At 47.7% G+C, this 13759-nt stretch overlaps 1 protein-coding gene across 1 annotated transcript in view; it reads right to left on the reverse strand.

Annotated features, from left to right (window-relative positions):
- Nucleotides 1-13759, reverse strand: part of ITGA9 (integrin subunit alpha 9) — a 285545-nt gene that overhangs the window by 236327 nt on the left and 35459 nt on the right. Inside the window, exons 5-6 of the mRNA XM_038761964.1 lie at nucleotides 11768-11835; nucleotides 3645-3771 (exon numbers count right to left, since the gene is read on the reverse strand). Of these exons, the coding sequence (XP_038617892.1) occupies nucleotides 3645-3771; nucleotides 11768-11835 (195 nt within the window). The remainder of the gene's footprint in view (nucleotides 1-3644; nucleotides 3772-11767; nucleotides 11836-13759) is intronic.

Raw genomic sequence — 13759 nt, forward strand, 5'->3', positions numbered from 1 at the left:
ACTTCAAGAAGCAGCATGGCATCATGGAAAGAGCACAGGCCTGAGTGTCTGGGGACCTAGGTTCTAATCCTGGCTCTGCTACTTGTCTGCTGGATGACCTTGGACAAGTCACTTCACTTCTTTGTGCCTCAATGACCTCATCTGTAAAATGGGGATTAAGATTGGGAGTCTTAAGTGGACCAGGGACTGTGTTCAACCTGATTATTTTGTATCTGCCCCAGGACTTAGTACAGTGCCTGGAACATAGTAAGTGTTTAACAAATACCGTTTCAAAAAAAAGCAATGGCAGAAGGAAAATGCAGGTCAGGAGAGACCAGAGTGCAGAGTCCAGAGTGCAGTCCCCACCAGATGAACAAATACAGATTTCTGTTCCTTCTCCCCGGGAATTTAATGATGTCCTAATGGATAGCTCACACCCCTGGGAGTCAAAAGGACCTGGGTTCTAAACCCAGCTCTACCACTCATCTGCTGTGTGACTTTGGGCAACTCCCTTCACTTTTCTGTGCTTCAGTTATCTCATCTGTAAAGTGAATGTTAAGAATGTGAGCCCCATGTGGGATAAGGACTGTGCCTAATCTGATTATCTTGTTTGCTTGAATCTACCCCAGCACTTAGTACAATGCCTGACACATAGTAATCGTTTAACAAATATCATTAAAAAATGAAAAATAAATAAAGGCAAAGCAGACATGAGCCATGAATTACCCGAGCAGCCCACTGGGCAGGGAAATCTCTTTTCCCATTTTAGAGATTGACTCTGTCCAAGGACAGGAGTGGGCGGAGAGGTCTGGGCTGGGTAGGGGGACAAGGGAGGGGTCAGCAAGATTCCGAGGAGGAGGAGGTTGACCTTGGGTGTGGCCATCTGGCCAGCTCAGCGGAAACCAAGTTTCAATCAGACTTTTGCCCAATTCTGAAGATGTTGCAATTCCACACTAATCCAATTGGAGACTGGAGCTTTGGCTCCACATCCAGACACTCCAGGAAGGATCCAGAGTGGAAGCACTGCCAAAATCCCAGATATTTCCCCTCGTGGGTGGAGGGGAGGGTGGTGCAGAAGGCGTGGGGCGTCGGCAGGGATTCCCCTCCTCTTTGGCAAGGAAGAAATCACTGTGGAGTCCTGGAAGCTTTAGGGGACAATGAAGTTGGGATTCCCCATCTCCTGAGAAAGGGGGTGTCAACTTAAATATGGACTGCTAACTTGTCAGTCAATCATATTTATTGAGCACTTACTGTATGTAGGGCACTGTACTAAGCTCTTGGGACAGTACAATATAACAATATAATGGGCACATTCCCTGCCCACAATGAGCTTACAGTCTAGAGAAGAAACAGCATGGCCTAGTGGATAGAGCAAGGGCCTGTAAAGTCAAAAGGACCTGGGTTCTAATCCCGGCTCCACCACTTGTCTCCTGTGTGTGACCTTAGGCGAGTCATTTCACTTTTCTGTGCCTCTCTTCCCTCATCTGTAAAATGGGGATTAAGAGAGTGAGTCCTATGTGGGTTATAGTGTCCTCACCCAAGTGCTTAGTACAGTGCAGTGCACACAGTGTGTACTCAATAAATACAATTGACTGACTGACATGGACTGTGTCCAATTTGATTACCTTGATTCTACTCCAGAGCTTAGTACAGTGCCTGGCACATAGTCTACTCCAGAGCTTAGTACAGTGCCTTGGCACATAGTAAATATTTAACAAATACCATAAAAAGTCCCACAAGACTCCACCCTGAAAACTGATCCAGCCCATCAGGGGGTACTAGAAAGGGTCCATGCCCACTTTACCATGAATTTATCCCAGTTCTGGACTCACACACACTCCTCCTCTGGGATTTGCAGCATGGCACAGTGGATAGAGTATGAGCCTGGGAGTCAGAAGGTCAAGGGTTCTAATCCCTGAACTTTTTGTTGCACATTTGGAATTGAGATGAATCCAGACCAGTCAAGCTCAGAGTTGGGGGAAAGGGAGACAAGGGGGGCTTTTTGCTTTACCCCTGGTCCCCAAAATGAGAACAGACCCAGATTTGGGTGGATTCAGGTCTTCCTCAAGGCTATAGGGAGTCAAACATTTCAAAACCCCACCTGGCCTTGGATCCCAGCACCCAAGGACATCACCAAACACAAATCAACTTTCACTGGCACCTACAAGCTTCCCCACCCAGGCCTAGGAGGCCTTATTTCAGGGAGAGAAGAAAGAACAAAAGGAGGTAGAGAATGGAGGAGGAGGAGGAGGGGAATGAGAATGAAAAGGATGAAGAGAATGAGGAGGAGGAGAACAAGGAAGAGGAGGAAAACGAGGAGGAGGAGAAAGTGAAAGAGCAGGGAGAGTAGAAAGTAAAGGAAGAGCAGAAAGAGGAGGTGAAGGACATGGAAGAGGAGAAGGAGAATGAGGAGGAGGAAGTGAAATAGGAGGAAGAGTAGAAAAAGGAGGAGGTGGAGGAGAAGGAAGAGGAGGAGGGGAAGGTAAAAGAGGAGGAAGAGGAGGGAGAGAATGAGGAGGAAGAGGAAGAGGTGAAAGAGGTGAAAGAGGAGGAAGAGTAGAAGGTGGAGAAAGGGGAAAGAGGAGGACATGGAGAAGGAAGAGGAGGAGAGGAAGGTGAAAGAAGAGGAGGAAGAGAAGAAGGAGGAGGTAGAAGAGAAGGAAGAGGAGAAGGAGGAAACAGAAGATGAGGAAGGGAAGGTGAAAGAAGAGGAAAAGCAGGAGAATAATACAGGAGGAAACAATTATTGTAATTAAGAAGGTAAAGTATAACTCATTGCTACATTCAAACAACATCTTATGTTTTCTTCCAATTCCGTGGCCATCCAGTATTCCACTCCATTTTCAATTGGGGATTACAGACCTACTGCCTTACCCAAGGTCTAAGCCTTATAATTCACAGGTGAAGAAGGAAAGGCAAGCCAAAGCCCTTAAACACATATGTGCACTTCCCTGAATTATGTTTGGAGGGGCAGCTGCTCAATTTGTTGTTTTTTTTTCAAGACAAGAGAACTGGGATGAGAAGAGGGAGACTCCTTGGTACCTTTAATTAACATTAATATTAGGCTGCTGCTGCCTGCCGGGATAGTTTCCGACTCCAGGTTTTTTAAAAGAAAGCCCTCGACCACTGTGCGATTGTCGAGTTCTAAATTTCAGGGTTGGAGCTGGGAAACCACTAATAGTTTCCTATTTATTATAAAGCACCATCCACTCTGTTTGGACTTTTGAACTGGCAGCTGAACTTTGCCACTATGCCTACCTGAAAGGGGACTGAACTTAATCAATCAATTGATAGGTTTCCTTTAAATTTTTAAATTGTTTTTGTTAAGCGCTTACTTTGTACCAGGCACTGTACTAAGCGCCAGGATAGATACAAGCGAATCAGGTTGGACACAGTCCATGTCCCACATGAGGCTCACAGTCTTCATCCCCATTTTAGAGAAGAGGGAACTGAGGTCCAGAGAAGTGAAGTGACTTGCCCAAGGTCACCCGGCAGACAAGTGGTAGAGCCAGGGTTTTGAACCCAGGTCCTTCTGACTCCCAGGCCTGTGCTCTACCTCCAACCAAAGAACCAGACTGCTCTGGCCATGTCCCTCTGTGCCGGAGAGGCCTACGTTAAATAGGCTCACTAGCCGCAGAGGCCTATGGGATAGGATGGCCACTCACCCAGGTAAGTGTAGCGCCGATTCACAGCTTCATCATTCAGCTTGAAATATGTGTTGTCAGTGAGGTTCAGCACTTTGACGGTTCCGGCCCAGTAGAAGGAGCCAGGAGCTCCCATAATCACCAGCTCCTGCAGGAAACAGAGCCAAATGTGCATAGAAAGGCAGAAGGGAGGGAAGGCTATAAGGGACATGAAAGCAGAGACAAATCGTGGCTGTTGGTGTGAATGGTATTTGTTAAGTACTTACTAGGTGCCAGGCACTGTACTAAATTCTGGGGTAGATACATGATAACCACATTGGACCCAATCCCAGGCCTAATTGCCATTACAGATGAGGTAACTGAAACACAGAGAAAAGAAGTGTCTTGCCCAAGGTCACATAGCAGACAAGTGGCAGGGCCAGGATTAGAACCCAGTTCCTTCTGACTTCCAGGCCCACGCTGAATCCACTAGGCCATGCTGCTTCTCTTGTGGGCAGGGAACATGTCTACCAACCGTATTATACTGTACTCTCCCAAGCACTTTGTACAGTGTTCTGCAGGGCCTCCACCAGGACTTTCCTCACTCCACTTGAAAGCCTGATTGAAGGCACATCTCTTCCTAGAAGCCTTCCCTGACTAAGTCCTCATTTCCTCTTCTCCCACACCCATCTGCATCATCCTGACTTGCTCCCTTTATTCATCCCCCCTCCCAGCCCCACAGCACTTTCGTCCATACCTGTCACTTATTCATTTGTATTAATGTCTGTCTACCCTTCCAGACTCTAAGCTTGCTGTGGGCAGGTAATGTGTCCCTTCATTGTTATACTGTCCTCTCACAAGAGTTACTCTGGTCTGCACAAAATAAGTGCTCAGTAAATATGATTGAAAGAATGAATGAATGAATGACTCTTTTGCATGATTTCCCGGGGCTTTATGGACTCTCCCAGAAGTGTAATGTTCCAGGAACTCAACTAACACTCATTCATTCATTCATTCATTCATTCATTCAATTGTATTTATTGAATGCTTACTGTGTGCAGAACACTGTACTAAGCACTTGGGAGAGGACACTATAACAATAAACCAACACATTCCCTGTCCACATGAGCTTACAGTCTAGAGGGGGAGAGAGACATTAATTGGGCTGGGTCAGGCATGGGCAAAAGATTTCTTTCAACCAACTTTTTCTTGGAAATCCCTCGTTTGGCCCTATGTCTGTATGGAGAGAAACCAGCCAATTATTATTATTTCATTGTTAAGCACCTACTATGTATCAAGCACTGTTCTAAGTGCTGGAGTAGATACAAGTTAATCAAGTTGGACCCAATCCCTGTCCCACACGGGGCTCATGGTTTAAGTAAGGAGGGGATGGTATTTAACCCTTGGTGCTCAAGTTCATGAGGATTTCCCCAGCCCATCAGAGAGTGTGTATTAATAATAATAATAATAATAATAATAATAATGATGATGATGGTATTTATTAAGCGCTTACTATGTGCAAAGCACTGTTCTAAGGTTGGGGGAATACAAGGTGATCAGGTTGTCCCACGTGGGGCTCACAACTTTAATCCCCATTTTACAGATGAGGGAACTGAGGCACAGAAAAGTTAAGTGACTTGCCCAAGGTCACACAGCAGACAAGTGGCGGAGGTGGGATTAGAACCCAATGACCTCTGACTCCCAAACCTGGGCTCTTGCCATGGAGCCACACTGCTTCTTCTTAGAAGAAGAAGACTCTTTTCAGAGTCTTGTTCCTCCAGATCTGTCCTCTGTTCTCTTCTCGTGGGGGATGTCGGGAAGACTATGGGCACCCTAAAAATAGCCACCTAACACAGCACCCTAACACAGCCACCTAAAACAGAAGACTACACTTCATCTCTTTCTAGTTGGTTTGGTTACTCTTTATTATTATTATTAACAGTAATAATAATAATAATTATAATAATGGCATTTGTTAGGCACTTAGTATATGCCACGCACTGTACTAAGCACTGGGGTGGATAGAAGCAAATCAGGTTGGACACAGTCCTTGTCCCATATGGGGCTCACAGTCTCAATCCCCATTTAACAGATGAGGGAACTGAAGCACAGAGAAGTGAAGTGACTTGCACAAGGTCACAAAGCAGACAAGTGGCAGAGCTGTGATGAGAACTCATGACCTTCCGACTCCCAGGCCCATGCTCTATCCACTATGCCATGCTGCTTTGAATCCTTCTCTTCCTCTATCCTTCTCATTGCAAAGGAGAATGGAAAGAAATGAGGGGAGAGACAAAATTGAGGGGGGGGGGGGTCATATACAGGATCTCTCTAGATTTGAATGCGTCGCAAATAACAGCATCATGAGGCTTTGCTGAACTGAGCTATTAATGAGTTCAAAGCCAGAAGAGATTTAGAAAGAGCATAGGCCAGGGAGTCAGAGGCCCTAGGTTATAATTCTGGCTCTGTCAGTTGCCTGCTGTGTAACCTTGGGCAAGTCACTTCACTTCTCTGGGCCTCAGTTTCCTCAGTTGTAAAATAGGGATTCAACACTTGCTCTCCCTTGTACTTAACACTGTGAGTCCCATGTTATATTGCTATATTGTAGTCTCCCAAGCACTTAGTACAGTGCTCTGCACACAGTAAGGGCTCAATAAATAAGATTGAATGAATGAATGGCAATAAGCACTCAATAAATTGAATTGACCGACTGAAAGGGACTGTGTCCTATCTGCTTAACTTAACTGATCTACCCACTGCTTAGAACAGTGCTTGACACATCAATTCATGGGTTCATAGGTTCTAATCACAGGTCTGCCACATATTTGCTGTGTGGCCTTGTGCAAATCACTTCACTTTTCAGTGCTTCAGTTACCTCATCTGTCAAATGGGGATGGAGATGCTATTATTTGCAACACACATTCAAATCTAGAGAGATCCTGTATATGATCCCCCCCCCCCCCCCCCCATCAATTCTGTCTCTCCCCTCATTCCTTTCCACTCTCCTCTGCAAGGAGAGGGAGAAAGGAAGAGAAGAATTCACTGTTGACAGCACTACCATCCTTCCCATCTCACAAGCCCGCAACTTTGGTGTCACCCTCGACTCCGCTCTCTCGTTCACCCCTCACATCCAAGCCGTCACCAAAACCTGCCAGTCTCACCTCCGCAACAATGCCAAGATCCGCCCTTTCCTCTCCATCCAAACCACTACCCTGCTTGTTCAAGCTCTCATCCTATCTCGTCTGGATTACTGTATCAGCCTCCTCTCCGATCTCCCATCTTCCCGTCTCTCCCCTCTTCAATCCATACTTCACACTGCTGCCCGGATTGTTTTTGTCCAGAAATGCTCTGGTCATGTTACTCCCCTCCTCAAAAATCTCCAGTGGCTACCAATCAACCTACACATCAGGCAGAAACTCCTCACCCTCGGCTTCAAGGCTCTCCATCACCTCGCCCCCTCCTACCTCATCTCCCTTCTCTCCATTTACAGCCCAGCCCACACCCTCTGCTCCTCTGCCGCTAATCTCCTCACCGTGCCTCGTTCTTGCCTGTCCCGCCGTCGACGCCCAGCCCACATCATCCCCCTGGCCTGGAATGCCCTCCTTCCACACGTCCACCAAGAGCTAGCTCTCTTCCTCCCTTCAAGGCCCTACTGAGAACTCACCTCCTCCAGGAGGCCTTCCCAGACTGAGCCCCCTCCTTCCTCTCCCCCCTTCCCCCCTCCATCCCCACTGCCTTACCTCCTTCCCCTCCCCACAGCACCTGTATATATGTTTGTACGTATTTATTACCCTATTTATTTATTTATTTTACTTTGTACATATTTATTCTACTTATTTTATTTTGTTAATATGTTTTGTTTTGTTCTCTGTCTCCCCCTTCTAGACTGTGAGCCCACTGCTGGGTAGGGACTGTCTCTATATGTTGCCAACTTGTACTTCCCAAGTGCTTAGTGCAGTGCTCTGCACACAGTAAGCGCTCAATAAATATGATTGAATGAATGAATTCAAAGCAGCATGGCATAGTGGATAGAGCACGGGCCTGGGAGTCAGAAGGTCAGCGTTTAGTACAGTGCCTGGCACATAGTAAGCACTTAACAGATGCCATAATCATTATCATTATTATAGTAAGCACTTAACAAGGACCATAAATAAATCATAAATAGAATAGAATTCACAGCTTCTGCCAAGCCAGGGCCGGAGGCTGCAACTTGGACTTCCCGGTGCCTGAAGTCACATGTTCCAGGCTAGGCAATGAGACACTTTGGAGTCAATATGGAACCAAATGGGTACATTTCAAATACAGCAGAAGGGTACATTTCCCCTTCTGAAGAGGGAGGCGGCTTCTAGGAGAGACGGACGGACAGACAGGAAGTGTCCAGCGAACAGATTCCCAGGCAGAGTGGAAAGCACGCCCTCTGGCAATGTACCATTCTGCCCCCGGAGAAACAGGATGGGTGTCAGCTGACTTATACAAACCGGGAAGGAAATGGGTGTTCCAGGCACCTGCTCTGTGGGTCTGGGATTCGGGGCTGGAGCCATCCTTTGGTTGGGAGAGTTGTTGGTGATAGTAGTAACACTAGTAGTCAATCATTCATTCAATCGTATTTTTTTATGGCATTTGTTAAGTGTTTACTATGTGCAAAGCACTGTTTTAAGCGCTGGGTGAATACAAGGTGATCAGGTTGTCCCACGTGGGGCTCACAATCTTAATCCCCATTTTACAGATGAGGGAAATGAGGCTTCGAGAAGTTAAGTAACTTGCCCAAGGTCACACAGCAGACATGTGGTGGAGCCTGGATTTGAACCCATGACCATTTACTGAGTGCTTACACAGACTCTGTCCCACGTGGGGTTCACAGTCTTAAACCCCATTGTACAGATGAGGTAACTGAGGTGCAGAGAAGCAAATTAATTTGCCCAGGGTCACACAGCAGACAAGTGGCGGAAGCAGAATTAGAACCTATGACCTTCTGACTCCCAGGCCCATGCTCCATCCACTATGCCATGCTGCTTCTCATCTGTAAAATGGGGGTTAAGATTGTGAATCCTACGTGGGACAGGCACCACGCCCAACCTGATTTCCTTGTATCCACCTCAGCATTTGGTACAGTGCCTGGCACATAACAAGTGCCTAACAAATGCCACAATCGTTATTATTATTCCGTTGACCTGGTGTCTCTCCAGTTGGGCTCAGGGCCAGACCACCACGGTCTCCAGGGGGAAGGGAGGTGGCGATCCCGGGAGCAAAGCGGGTTGGGCTCGGCAGAGACAGAGGGGACAGAGGGCCTGGGAAGAGAAGCAGGGTTTGACGCCACACGCGGATCAGGAAACAGCTGCTAGTGACCGGCTACAGCTGGTGGGCCAGGGTGGTGACTTCCTCTGCTGCTGCCGCCCATCCCAGCTCAGAGTCTCCCTCACCAGTGACCGCTCCAACCACTTGCCTGCTGCTACCCACCTCTCCCACCCGTTCCCCTGAGCCAGATCGCCTCAGCCCGGGAAACACAGGTGCAGTCGCTCATCAATCCATGGTATTTATTATGGTATCTGTTAAGTGCTTACTATGTTCCAGGCCCTGTACGAAGCGCTGCAGTGGGGGCCAAGCACAGGGTTGGACACAGTCCTTGTCTCACATGGGGCTCACAGTCTCAATCCCCATTGGGCAGATGAGGTAACTGAGGCCCAGAGAAGTGAAGTGACTTGCCCAAGGTCACACAGCAAAAAAGTGGCAGAGGGGGGATTTAATACAGTTCTCTGCACACAGTAAGTGCTCAATAGATACGATTGAATGAATAATAATAATAATAATAATGGCATTTGTTAAGCGCTTACTATGTGCAAAGCACTGTTCTAAGCGCTGGGGAGGTTACAAGGTGATCAGGTTGTCCCACGGGGGGCTCACAGTCTTAATCCCCATTTTACAGATGAGGGAACTGAGGCACAGAGAAGTTAAGTGACCTGCCCAAAGTCACACAGCTGACAATTGGCGGAGTCGGAATTTGAACCCATGACATCTGACTCCAAAGCCCGTGCTCTTTCCACTGAGCCATGCTGCTTCTCTGTGGCCTTCTGACTCCAGGCTGATGCTTTATCCTCTATGCCATGAGTGCTTTTTGTGTGCAGAGCGCTATACTAAGCACTTGGAAGAGCACAATACAACAATATAGCAGACACATTCCCTGCCCATGACGAGCTTATGGTCTAGAGGACCGTATAGTGCAGTACGGGTGGAGGGGACTCTGGGGCTCATGGTCACTAGGGGACTGACAGAGGATTCTCCTCTAGCTCTCACAGGCTTGTGGAGCTAGAGGAGGGGCAAATGGAAACTCCTCACCAACGGCTTTAAAGCACTCAATCAGCTTGCCCCCTCCTACCTCGCTGCTCTGCTGCTACAACCCAGCTCGCACACTTCGCTCGCCTAATGCCAACCTACTCACTGTGCGTCAATCTCATCTACTTCATTGTCGATGTCTCGCTTCTGTCCTGCCTCTGGGCTGAAACGCCTTCCCACTTCATATCTGACAGACCACCATTCTCTCCACCTTCATACTTTCTTAAAATCCCATCACCTCCAAGAGGCCTTCCCCATCTAAGCCCTTATTCCCCTACTCCGTCTCCCTTCTGTATCACCCATGCACTTGGATCTGTGCCCTTATTATTAATATTAAGTGCCGTCGAGTCATTTCTCCATAGACAGACTTTCTCCAGAACGTCCTGTTTTCTGCCATAATCTGTAACCTTGCTAACAGTTCTTCCATTATCATTGTTGTGGTCTCTATCCATCTAACAGCCTGTATGCCTCTTCCACATTTTCCCTGTACTTTTCCTAGCATTAGTGTCTTCTCTAGAGAATTAGTCCTCCTGATGATGTGTCTAAAATATGCTAATCTAAGTCGAGTCATTTGGCCTTCCAAAGGCCACTTTGGTTTAATTTGCTCCAAAATCCATCTGTGTCCACTGGATAATCACCCCATCTTCAGCCCCACAGCATTTATGTACATGCCAGTGAATCAAACAGTGGTATTTATTGAACACTTTCTATGTACAGAGTACTGTAGTAAGCTCTTGGGAGAGTATAGTAGAACAGAGTTAGTAGATATGTTCCCAGCCCAAAGTGAGATTACAATCTAGAGGACGCTTACAATCTACCATCTAGTAAAATCATATCCCTTACTCTGCTATTTCCCCTGTTTCTATTTTACCTTACTGTCATTCTCCCTTTCTAGACTGTAAGCTCCTTGTGAGCACGGAACGTGTCTACCAACTATATTATATTGTACACTCCCAAGCACTTAATTCAGTGCCTGCCTATGGTAAGCACTCAACAAATTCCATTGATTGATTGATGGATGATTGGGAAGACAAGTGGCCTAGTGTACAGAGTCAGCTTGGGAGTCAGTGAACCTAGTTTTTCCTCCCAGCCCTGAAAATTTACCCACTGAATGATCTTGGGCCTGTCATTTAACTTCCCTGGGCCTCAGTTTTATCATCTGTGAAATGGGGATTCAATACCTCCCTTCCTATAAAGCACTCAATCACCTTGCCTCCTCCTACCTCACATCACTACTCTCCTACTACAAACCAGCCACACTCTTTATTCTTCTAATGTTAACCTACTCACTGTACCTCCATCTCGTGTATCTCTCCCACATCCTGCCTCAGGCTTGGAACATCCTCCCTCTTCACAACTGGCAGATGATCACTCTCCCCACCTTCAGAGTCTTACTGAAGGTAGACTTCCTCCAAAAGACCTTCCCTGACTAAGCTCCCATTTCCTTTTCTCCCACTCCCTTTTGTGTCCCCCCCGAATTGCTCCCTTCATTCACCACCCCCTCAGCCCCACAGCGCCTATGTCCATATCTGTAATTTATTTGTTTATATTAATGTTGGTGTCCCCTTCTAGGCTGAAAGCTGGTTGTGGGCAGAGAATGTGTTTGTGATACTGTTATACTGTACTCTCTCAAGTACTTTGTACAGTGCTCTGCACACAGCAAGTGCTGAATAAATACCGTTGTTAGATTGCAGGCAAAGGAGGACAAGACCCACAGCCCAGGGTACTGGTTGCTTCTGTGCTGGAAGCAGTGGAGGGCCTGGGTGAGTGTTGCTCATGCCAGCAGGTACCTGAGGTGAGAGCAGATGGGAAACAGAAATATCCAAACATCTACCCACCTCAGTGAAGACACCGGCTATCCCAGCCTGACAGGAGCCATGCTCCTCTCCGTACTTCTTCTTGTACTCTGTGGGAGAGAAGAAATGAACCACAGTCACATGGGCTGGTCCCAGCTGTGGGGGGCTAAGAACCGGGCCCCTCCCCCTCACCCCACCCCCAGCCTCCGCCCTGTCTCACATGTCCTTCCGGAGTGCCGCGACAAACCAAGTCAGGGAAGGAAAACCTTGGGAATCCAGGGAACTCAGAAATGTGGACCTTCCCACCATCACCATCACCAAGAAGACAGATGTGTGGCTAGCCCAAGCATACAACCTGCTTTGATTTCTGCTCCCGGGTGTGGAAGGAAGGGAAGGAAGAAGAGAGGGAGGGAGGGAGGAAAGGAAGAAAGTGCAGAAGGGAGAGAGGGTGGAAGGAAAAGTGGGAGGGAAGGAGGGAGGAAGGAAGAGCAGGAGGGAAGGAGGTAGGGAGAAAGAGAGGGAGGGAGGGAGCGAGAGGGGCAGCATAGGTGCAGGGAGAAGCAGTGTGCCCTAGTGGATGCAGCACAGACGTAGGAGTCAGAGGATCTGGGTTCTAATCCCAGCTTTGACAATTGCTGCTTGTGTGACCATGGGCAAGTCATTTAACTTCTCTGTGCCTCAGTTTCTTCAAATGTAAAATGGGGACTAAATACCTCTACTCCCTCCTACTCAGACTGTGAGCCCCATGTGGGATAGTGACTGTCTCCAAACTGATGGCCAGTGCTTAGAACAATGCCACAAAGCACTTAACAAGTATGATTATTATCATTATTATCATTATTAATAATCCTGGCTCCGCTGCTTGTCTGCTAGGTGACCTTGTGCCAGTCACTTCTCCGTGCCTCGGTTACCTCATCTATAAAATGGGGATTAAGACTGTGATTCCTATGTGGGACAGGGGCTGTGTCCAACCTGGTTACCTTGTATCTACCACAGTGCTTAGTACAGAGCCCCGAACATAGTAGGCTTTTAATAAATATCATGAAATAAAAAACTGCAGACTCCACACCTGAAAAGGAAAAGCCGACAAGCCACAATAAAGCCACATCCCTTACCCACTCCAAGCTCCCCTAGATGGGGAGGGATGGTGATGGGGACAGAGTCAGGGGAATTCAATCCACTGCACCTCACAGCTGGGCTACAGAATACAATAAGTGGCCATTAGCAGACTGCGGAATAACAATGGAATTTCAATTCAATTACTTCTCTTCCTGAGTGGCCCCTGCTGACTCCTTGTTCTCCCTCCTGCTGACCCTGGGAGCATCAGAAGGCTCCATTCCTTCTCGCTTTCCACTCCAATTGGATGGAACTCAGGATGAGGCTCCCTGAACCATTATACCACCCCTAGGCACACGAAGACCAGAGGAACCTACCCCCCAGAGGAGGCTTGAGTCTACTGAACTATTGGCTACCGGCTCACCCCGCACCATGCCCACTGCGGGGAGGGGCCCGGTTCCAGGAAATGATGGGGGTGACCAGTTGGTGGTGGAAAATCCTGGGAAATGCACTTAGCTTCTAGCAGCTGGGTGGAAACATAGGGCCCTCCTAGGCCCTACGGCAAATTCAGCCCGCTACAGTCATGGTGGCAGAGGGAGAAATGCCTGGGCCCAATAAGATTACCTTGTAACTACACCAGCCCTTAAGATAGTGCTTGGCACAAGGTAAGCACTTAAATTCTGCTATAATAACAAGTCTCATTTCCTGAGGAAACCAGCCTTTTTTTTTTTAATGGTATTTGTTACGCACTTACTATGTACCAAGCTCCGTTCTAAGCGATGGGGTAGGTACAAGGTAATCAGGTTGGACACAGTCCATGTCCCTCATGGGGCTCGCAGTCATAATCCCCATTTTATAGATGAGGTAAATGAAGCCCAGAGAAGTGAAGTGATTTCCCCAAGCTCACACAGCAGACAAGTGGCAGAGCTGGGACTAGAACTCAGGACTAGAACTCAGGTCCTTCTGACTTCCAGGCCC

The sequence above is a fragment of the Tachyglossus aculeatus genome, chromosome 2 (genome assembly GCF_015852505.1).
Source record: "Tachyglossus aculeatus isolate mTacAcu1 chromosome 2, mTacAcu1.pri, whole genome shotgun sequence".
NCBI lineage: Eukaryota > Metazoa > Chordata > Mammalia > Monotremata > Tachyglossidae > Tachyglossus > Tachyglossus aculeatus.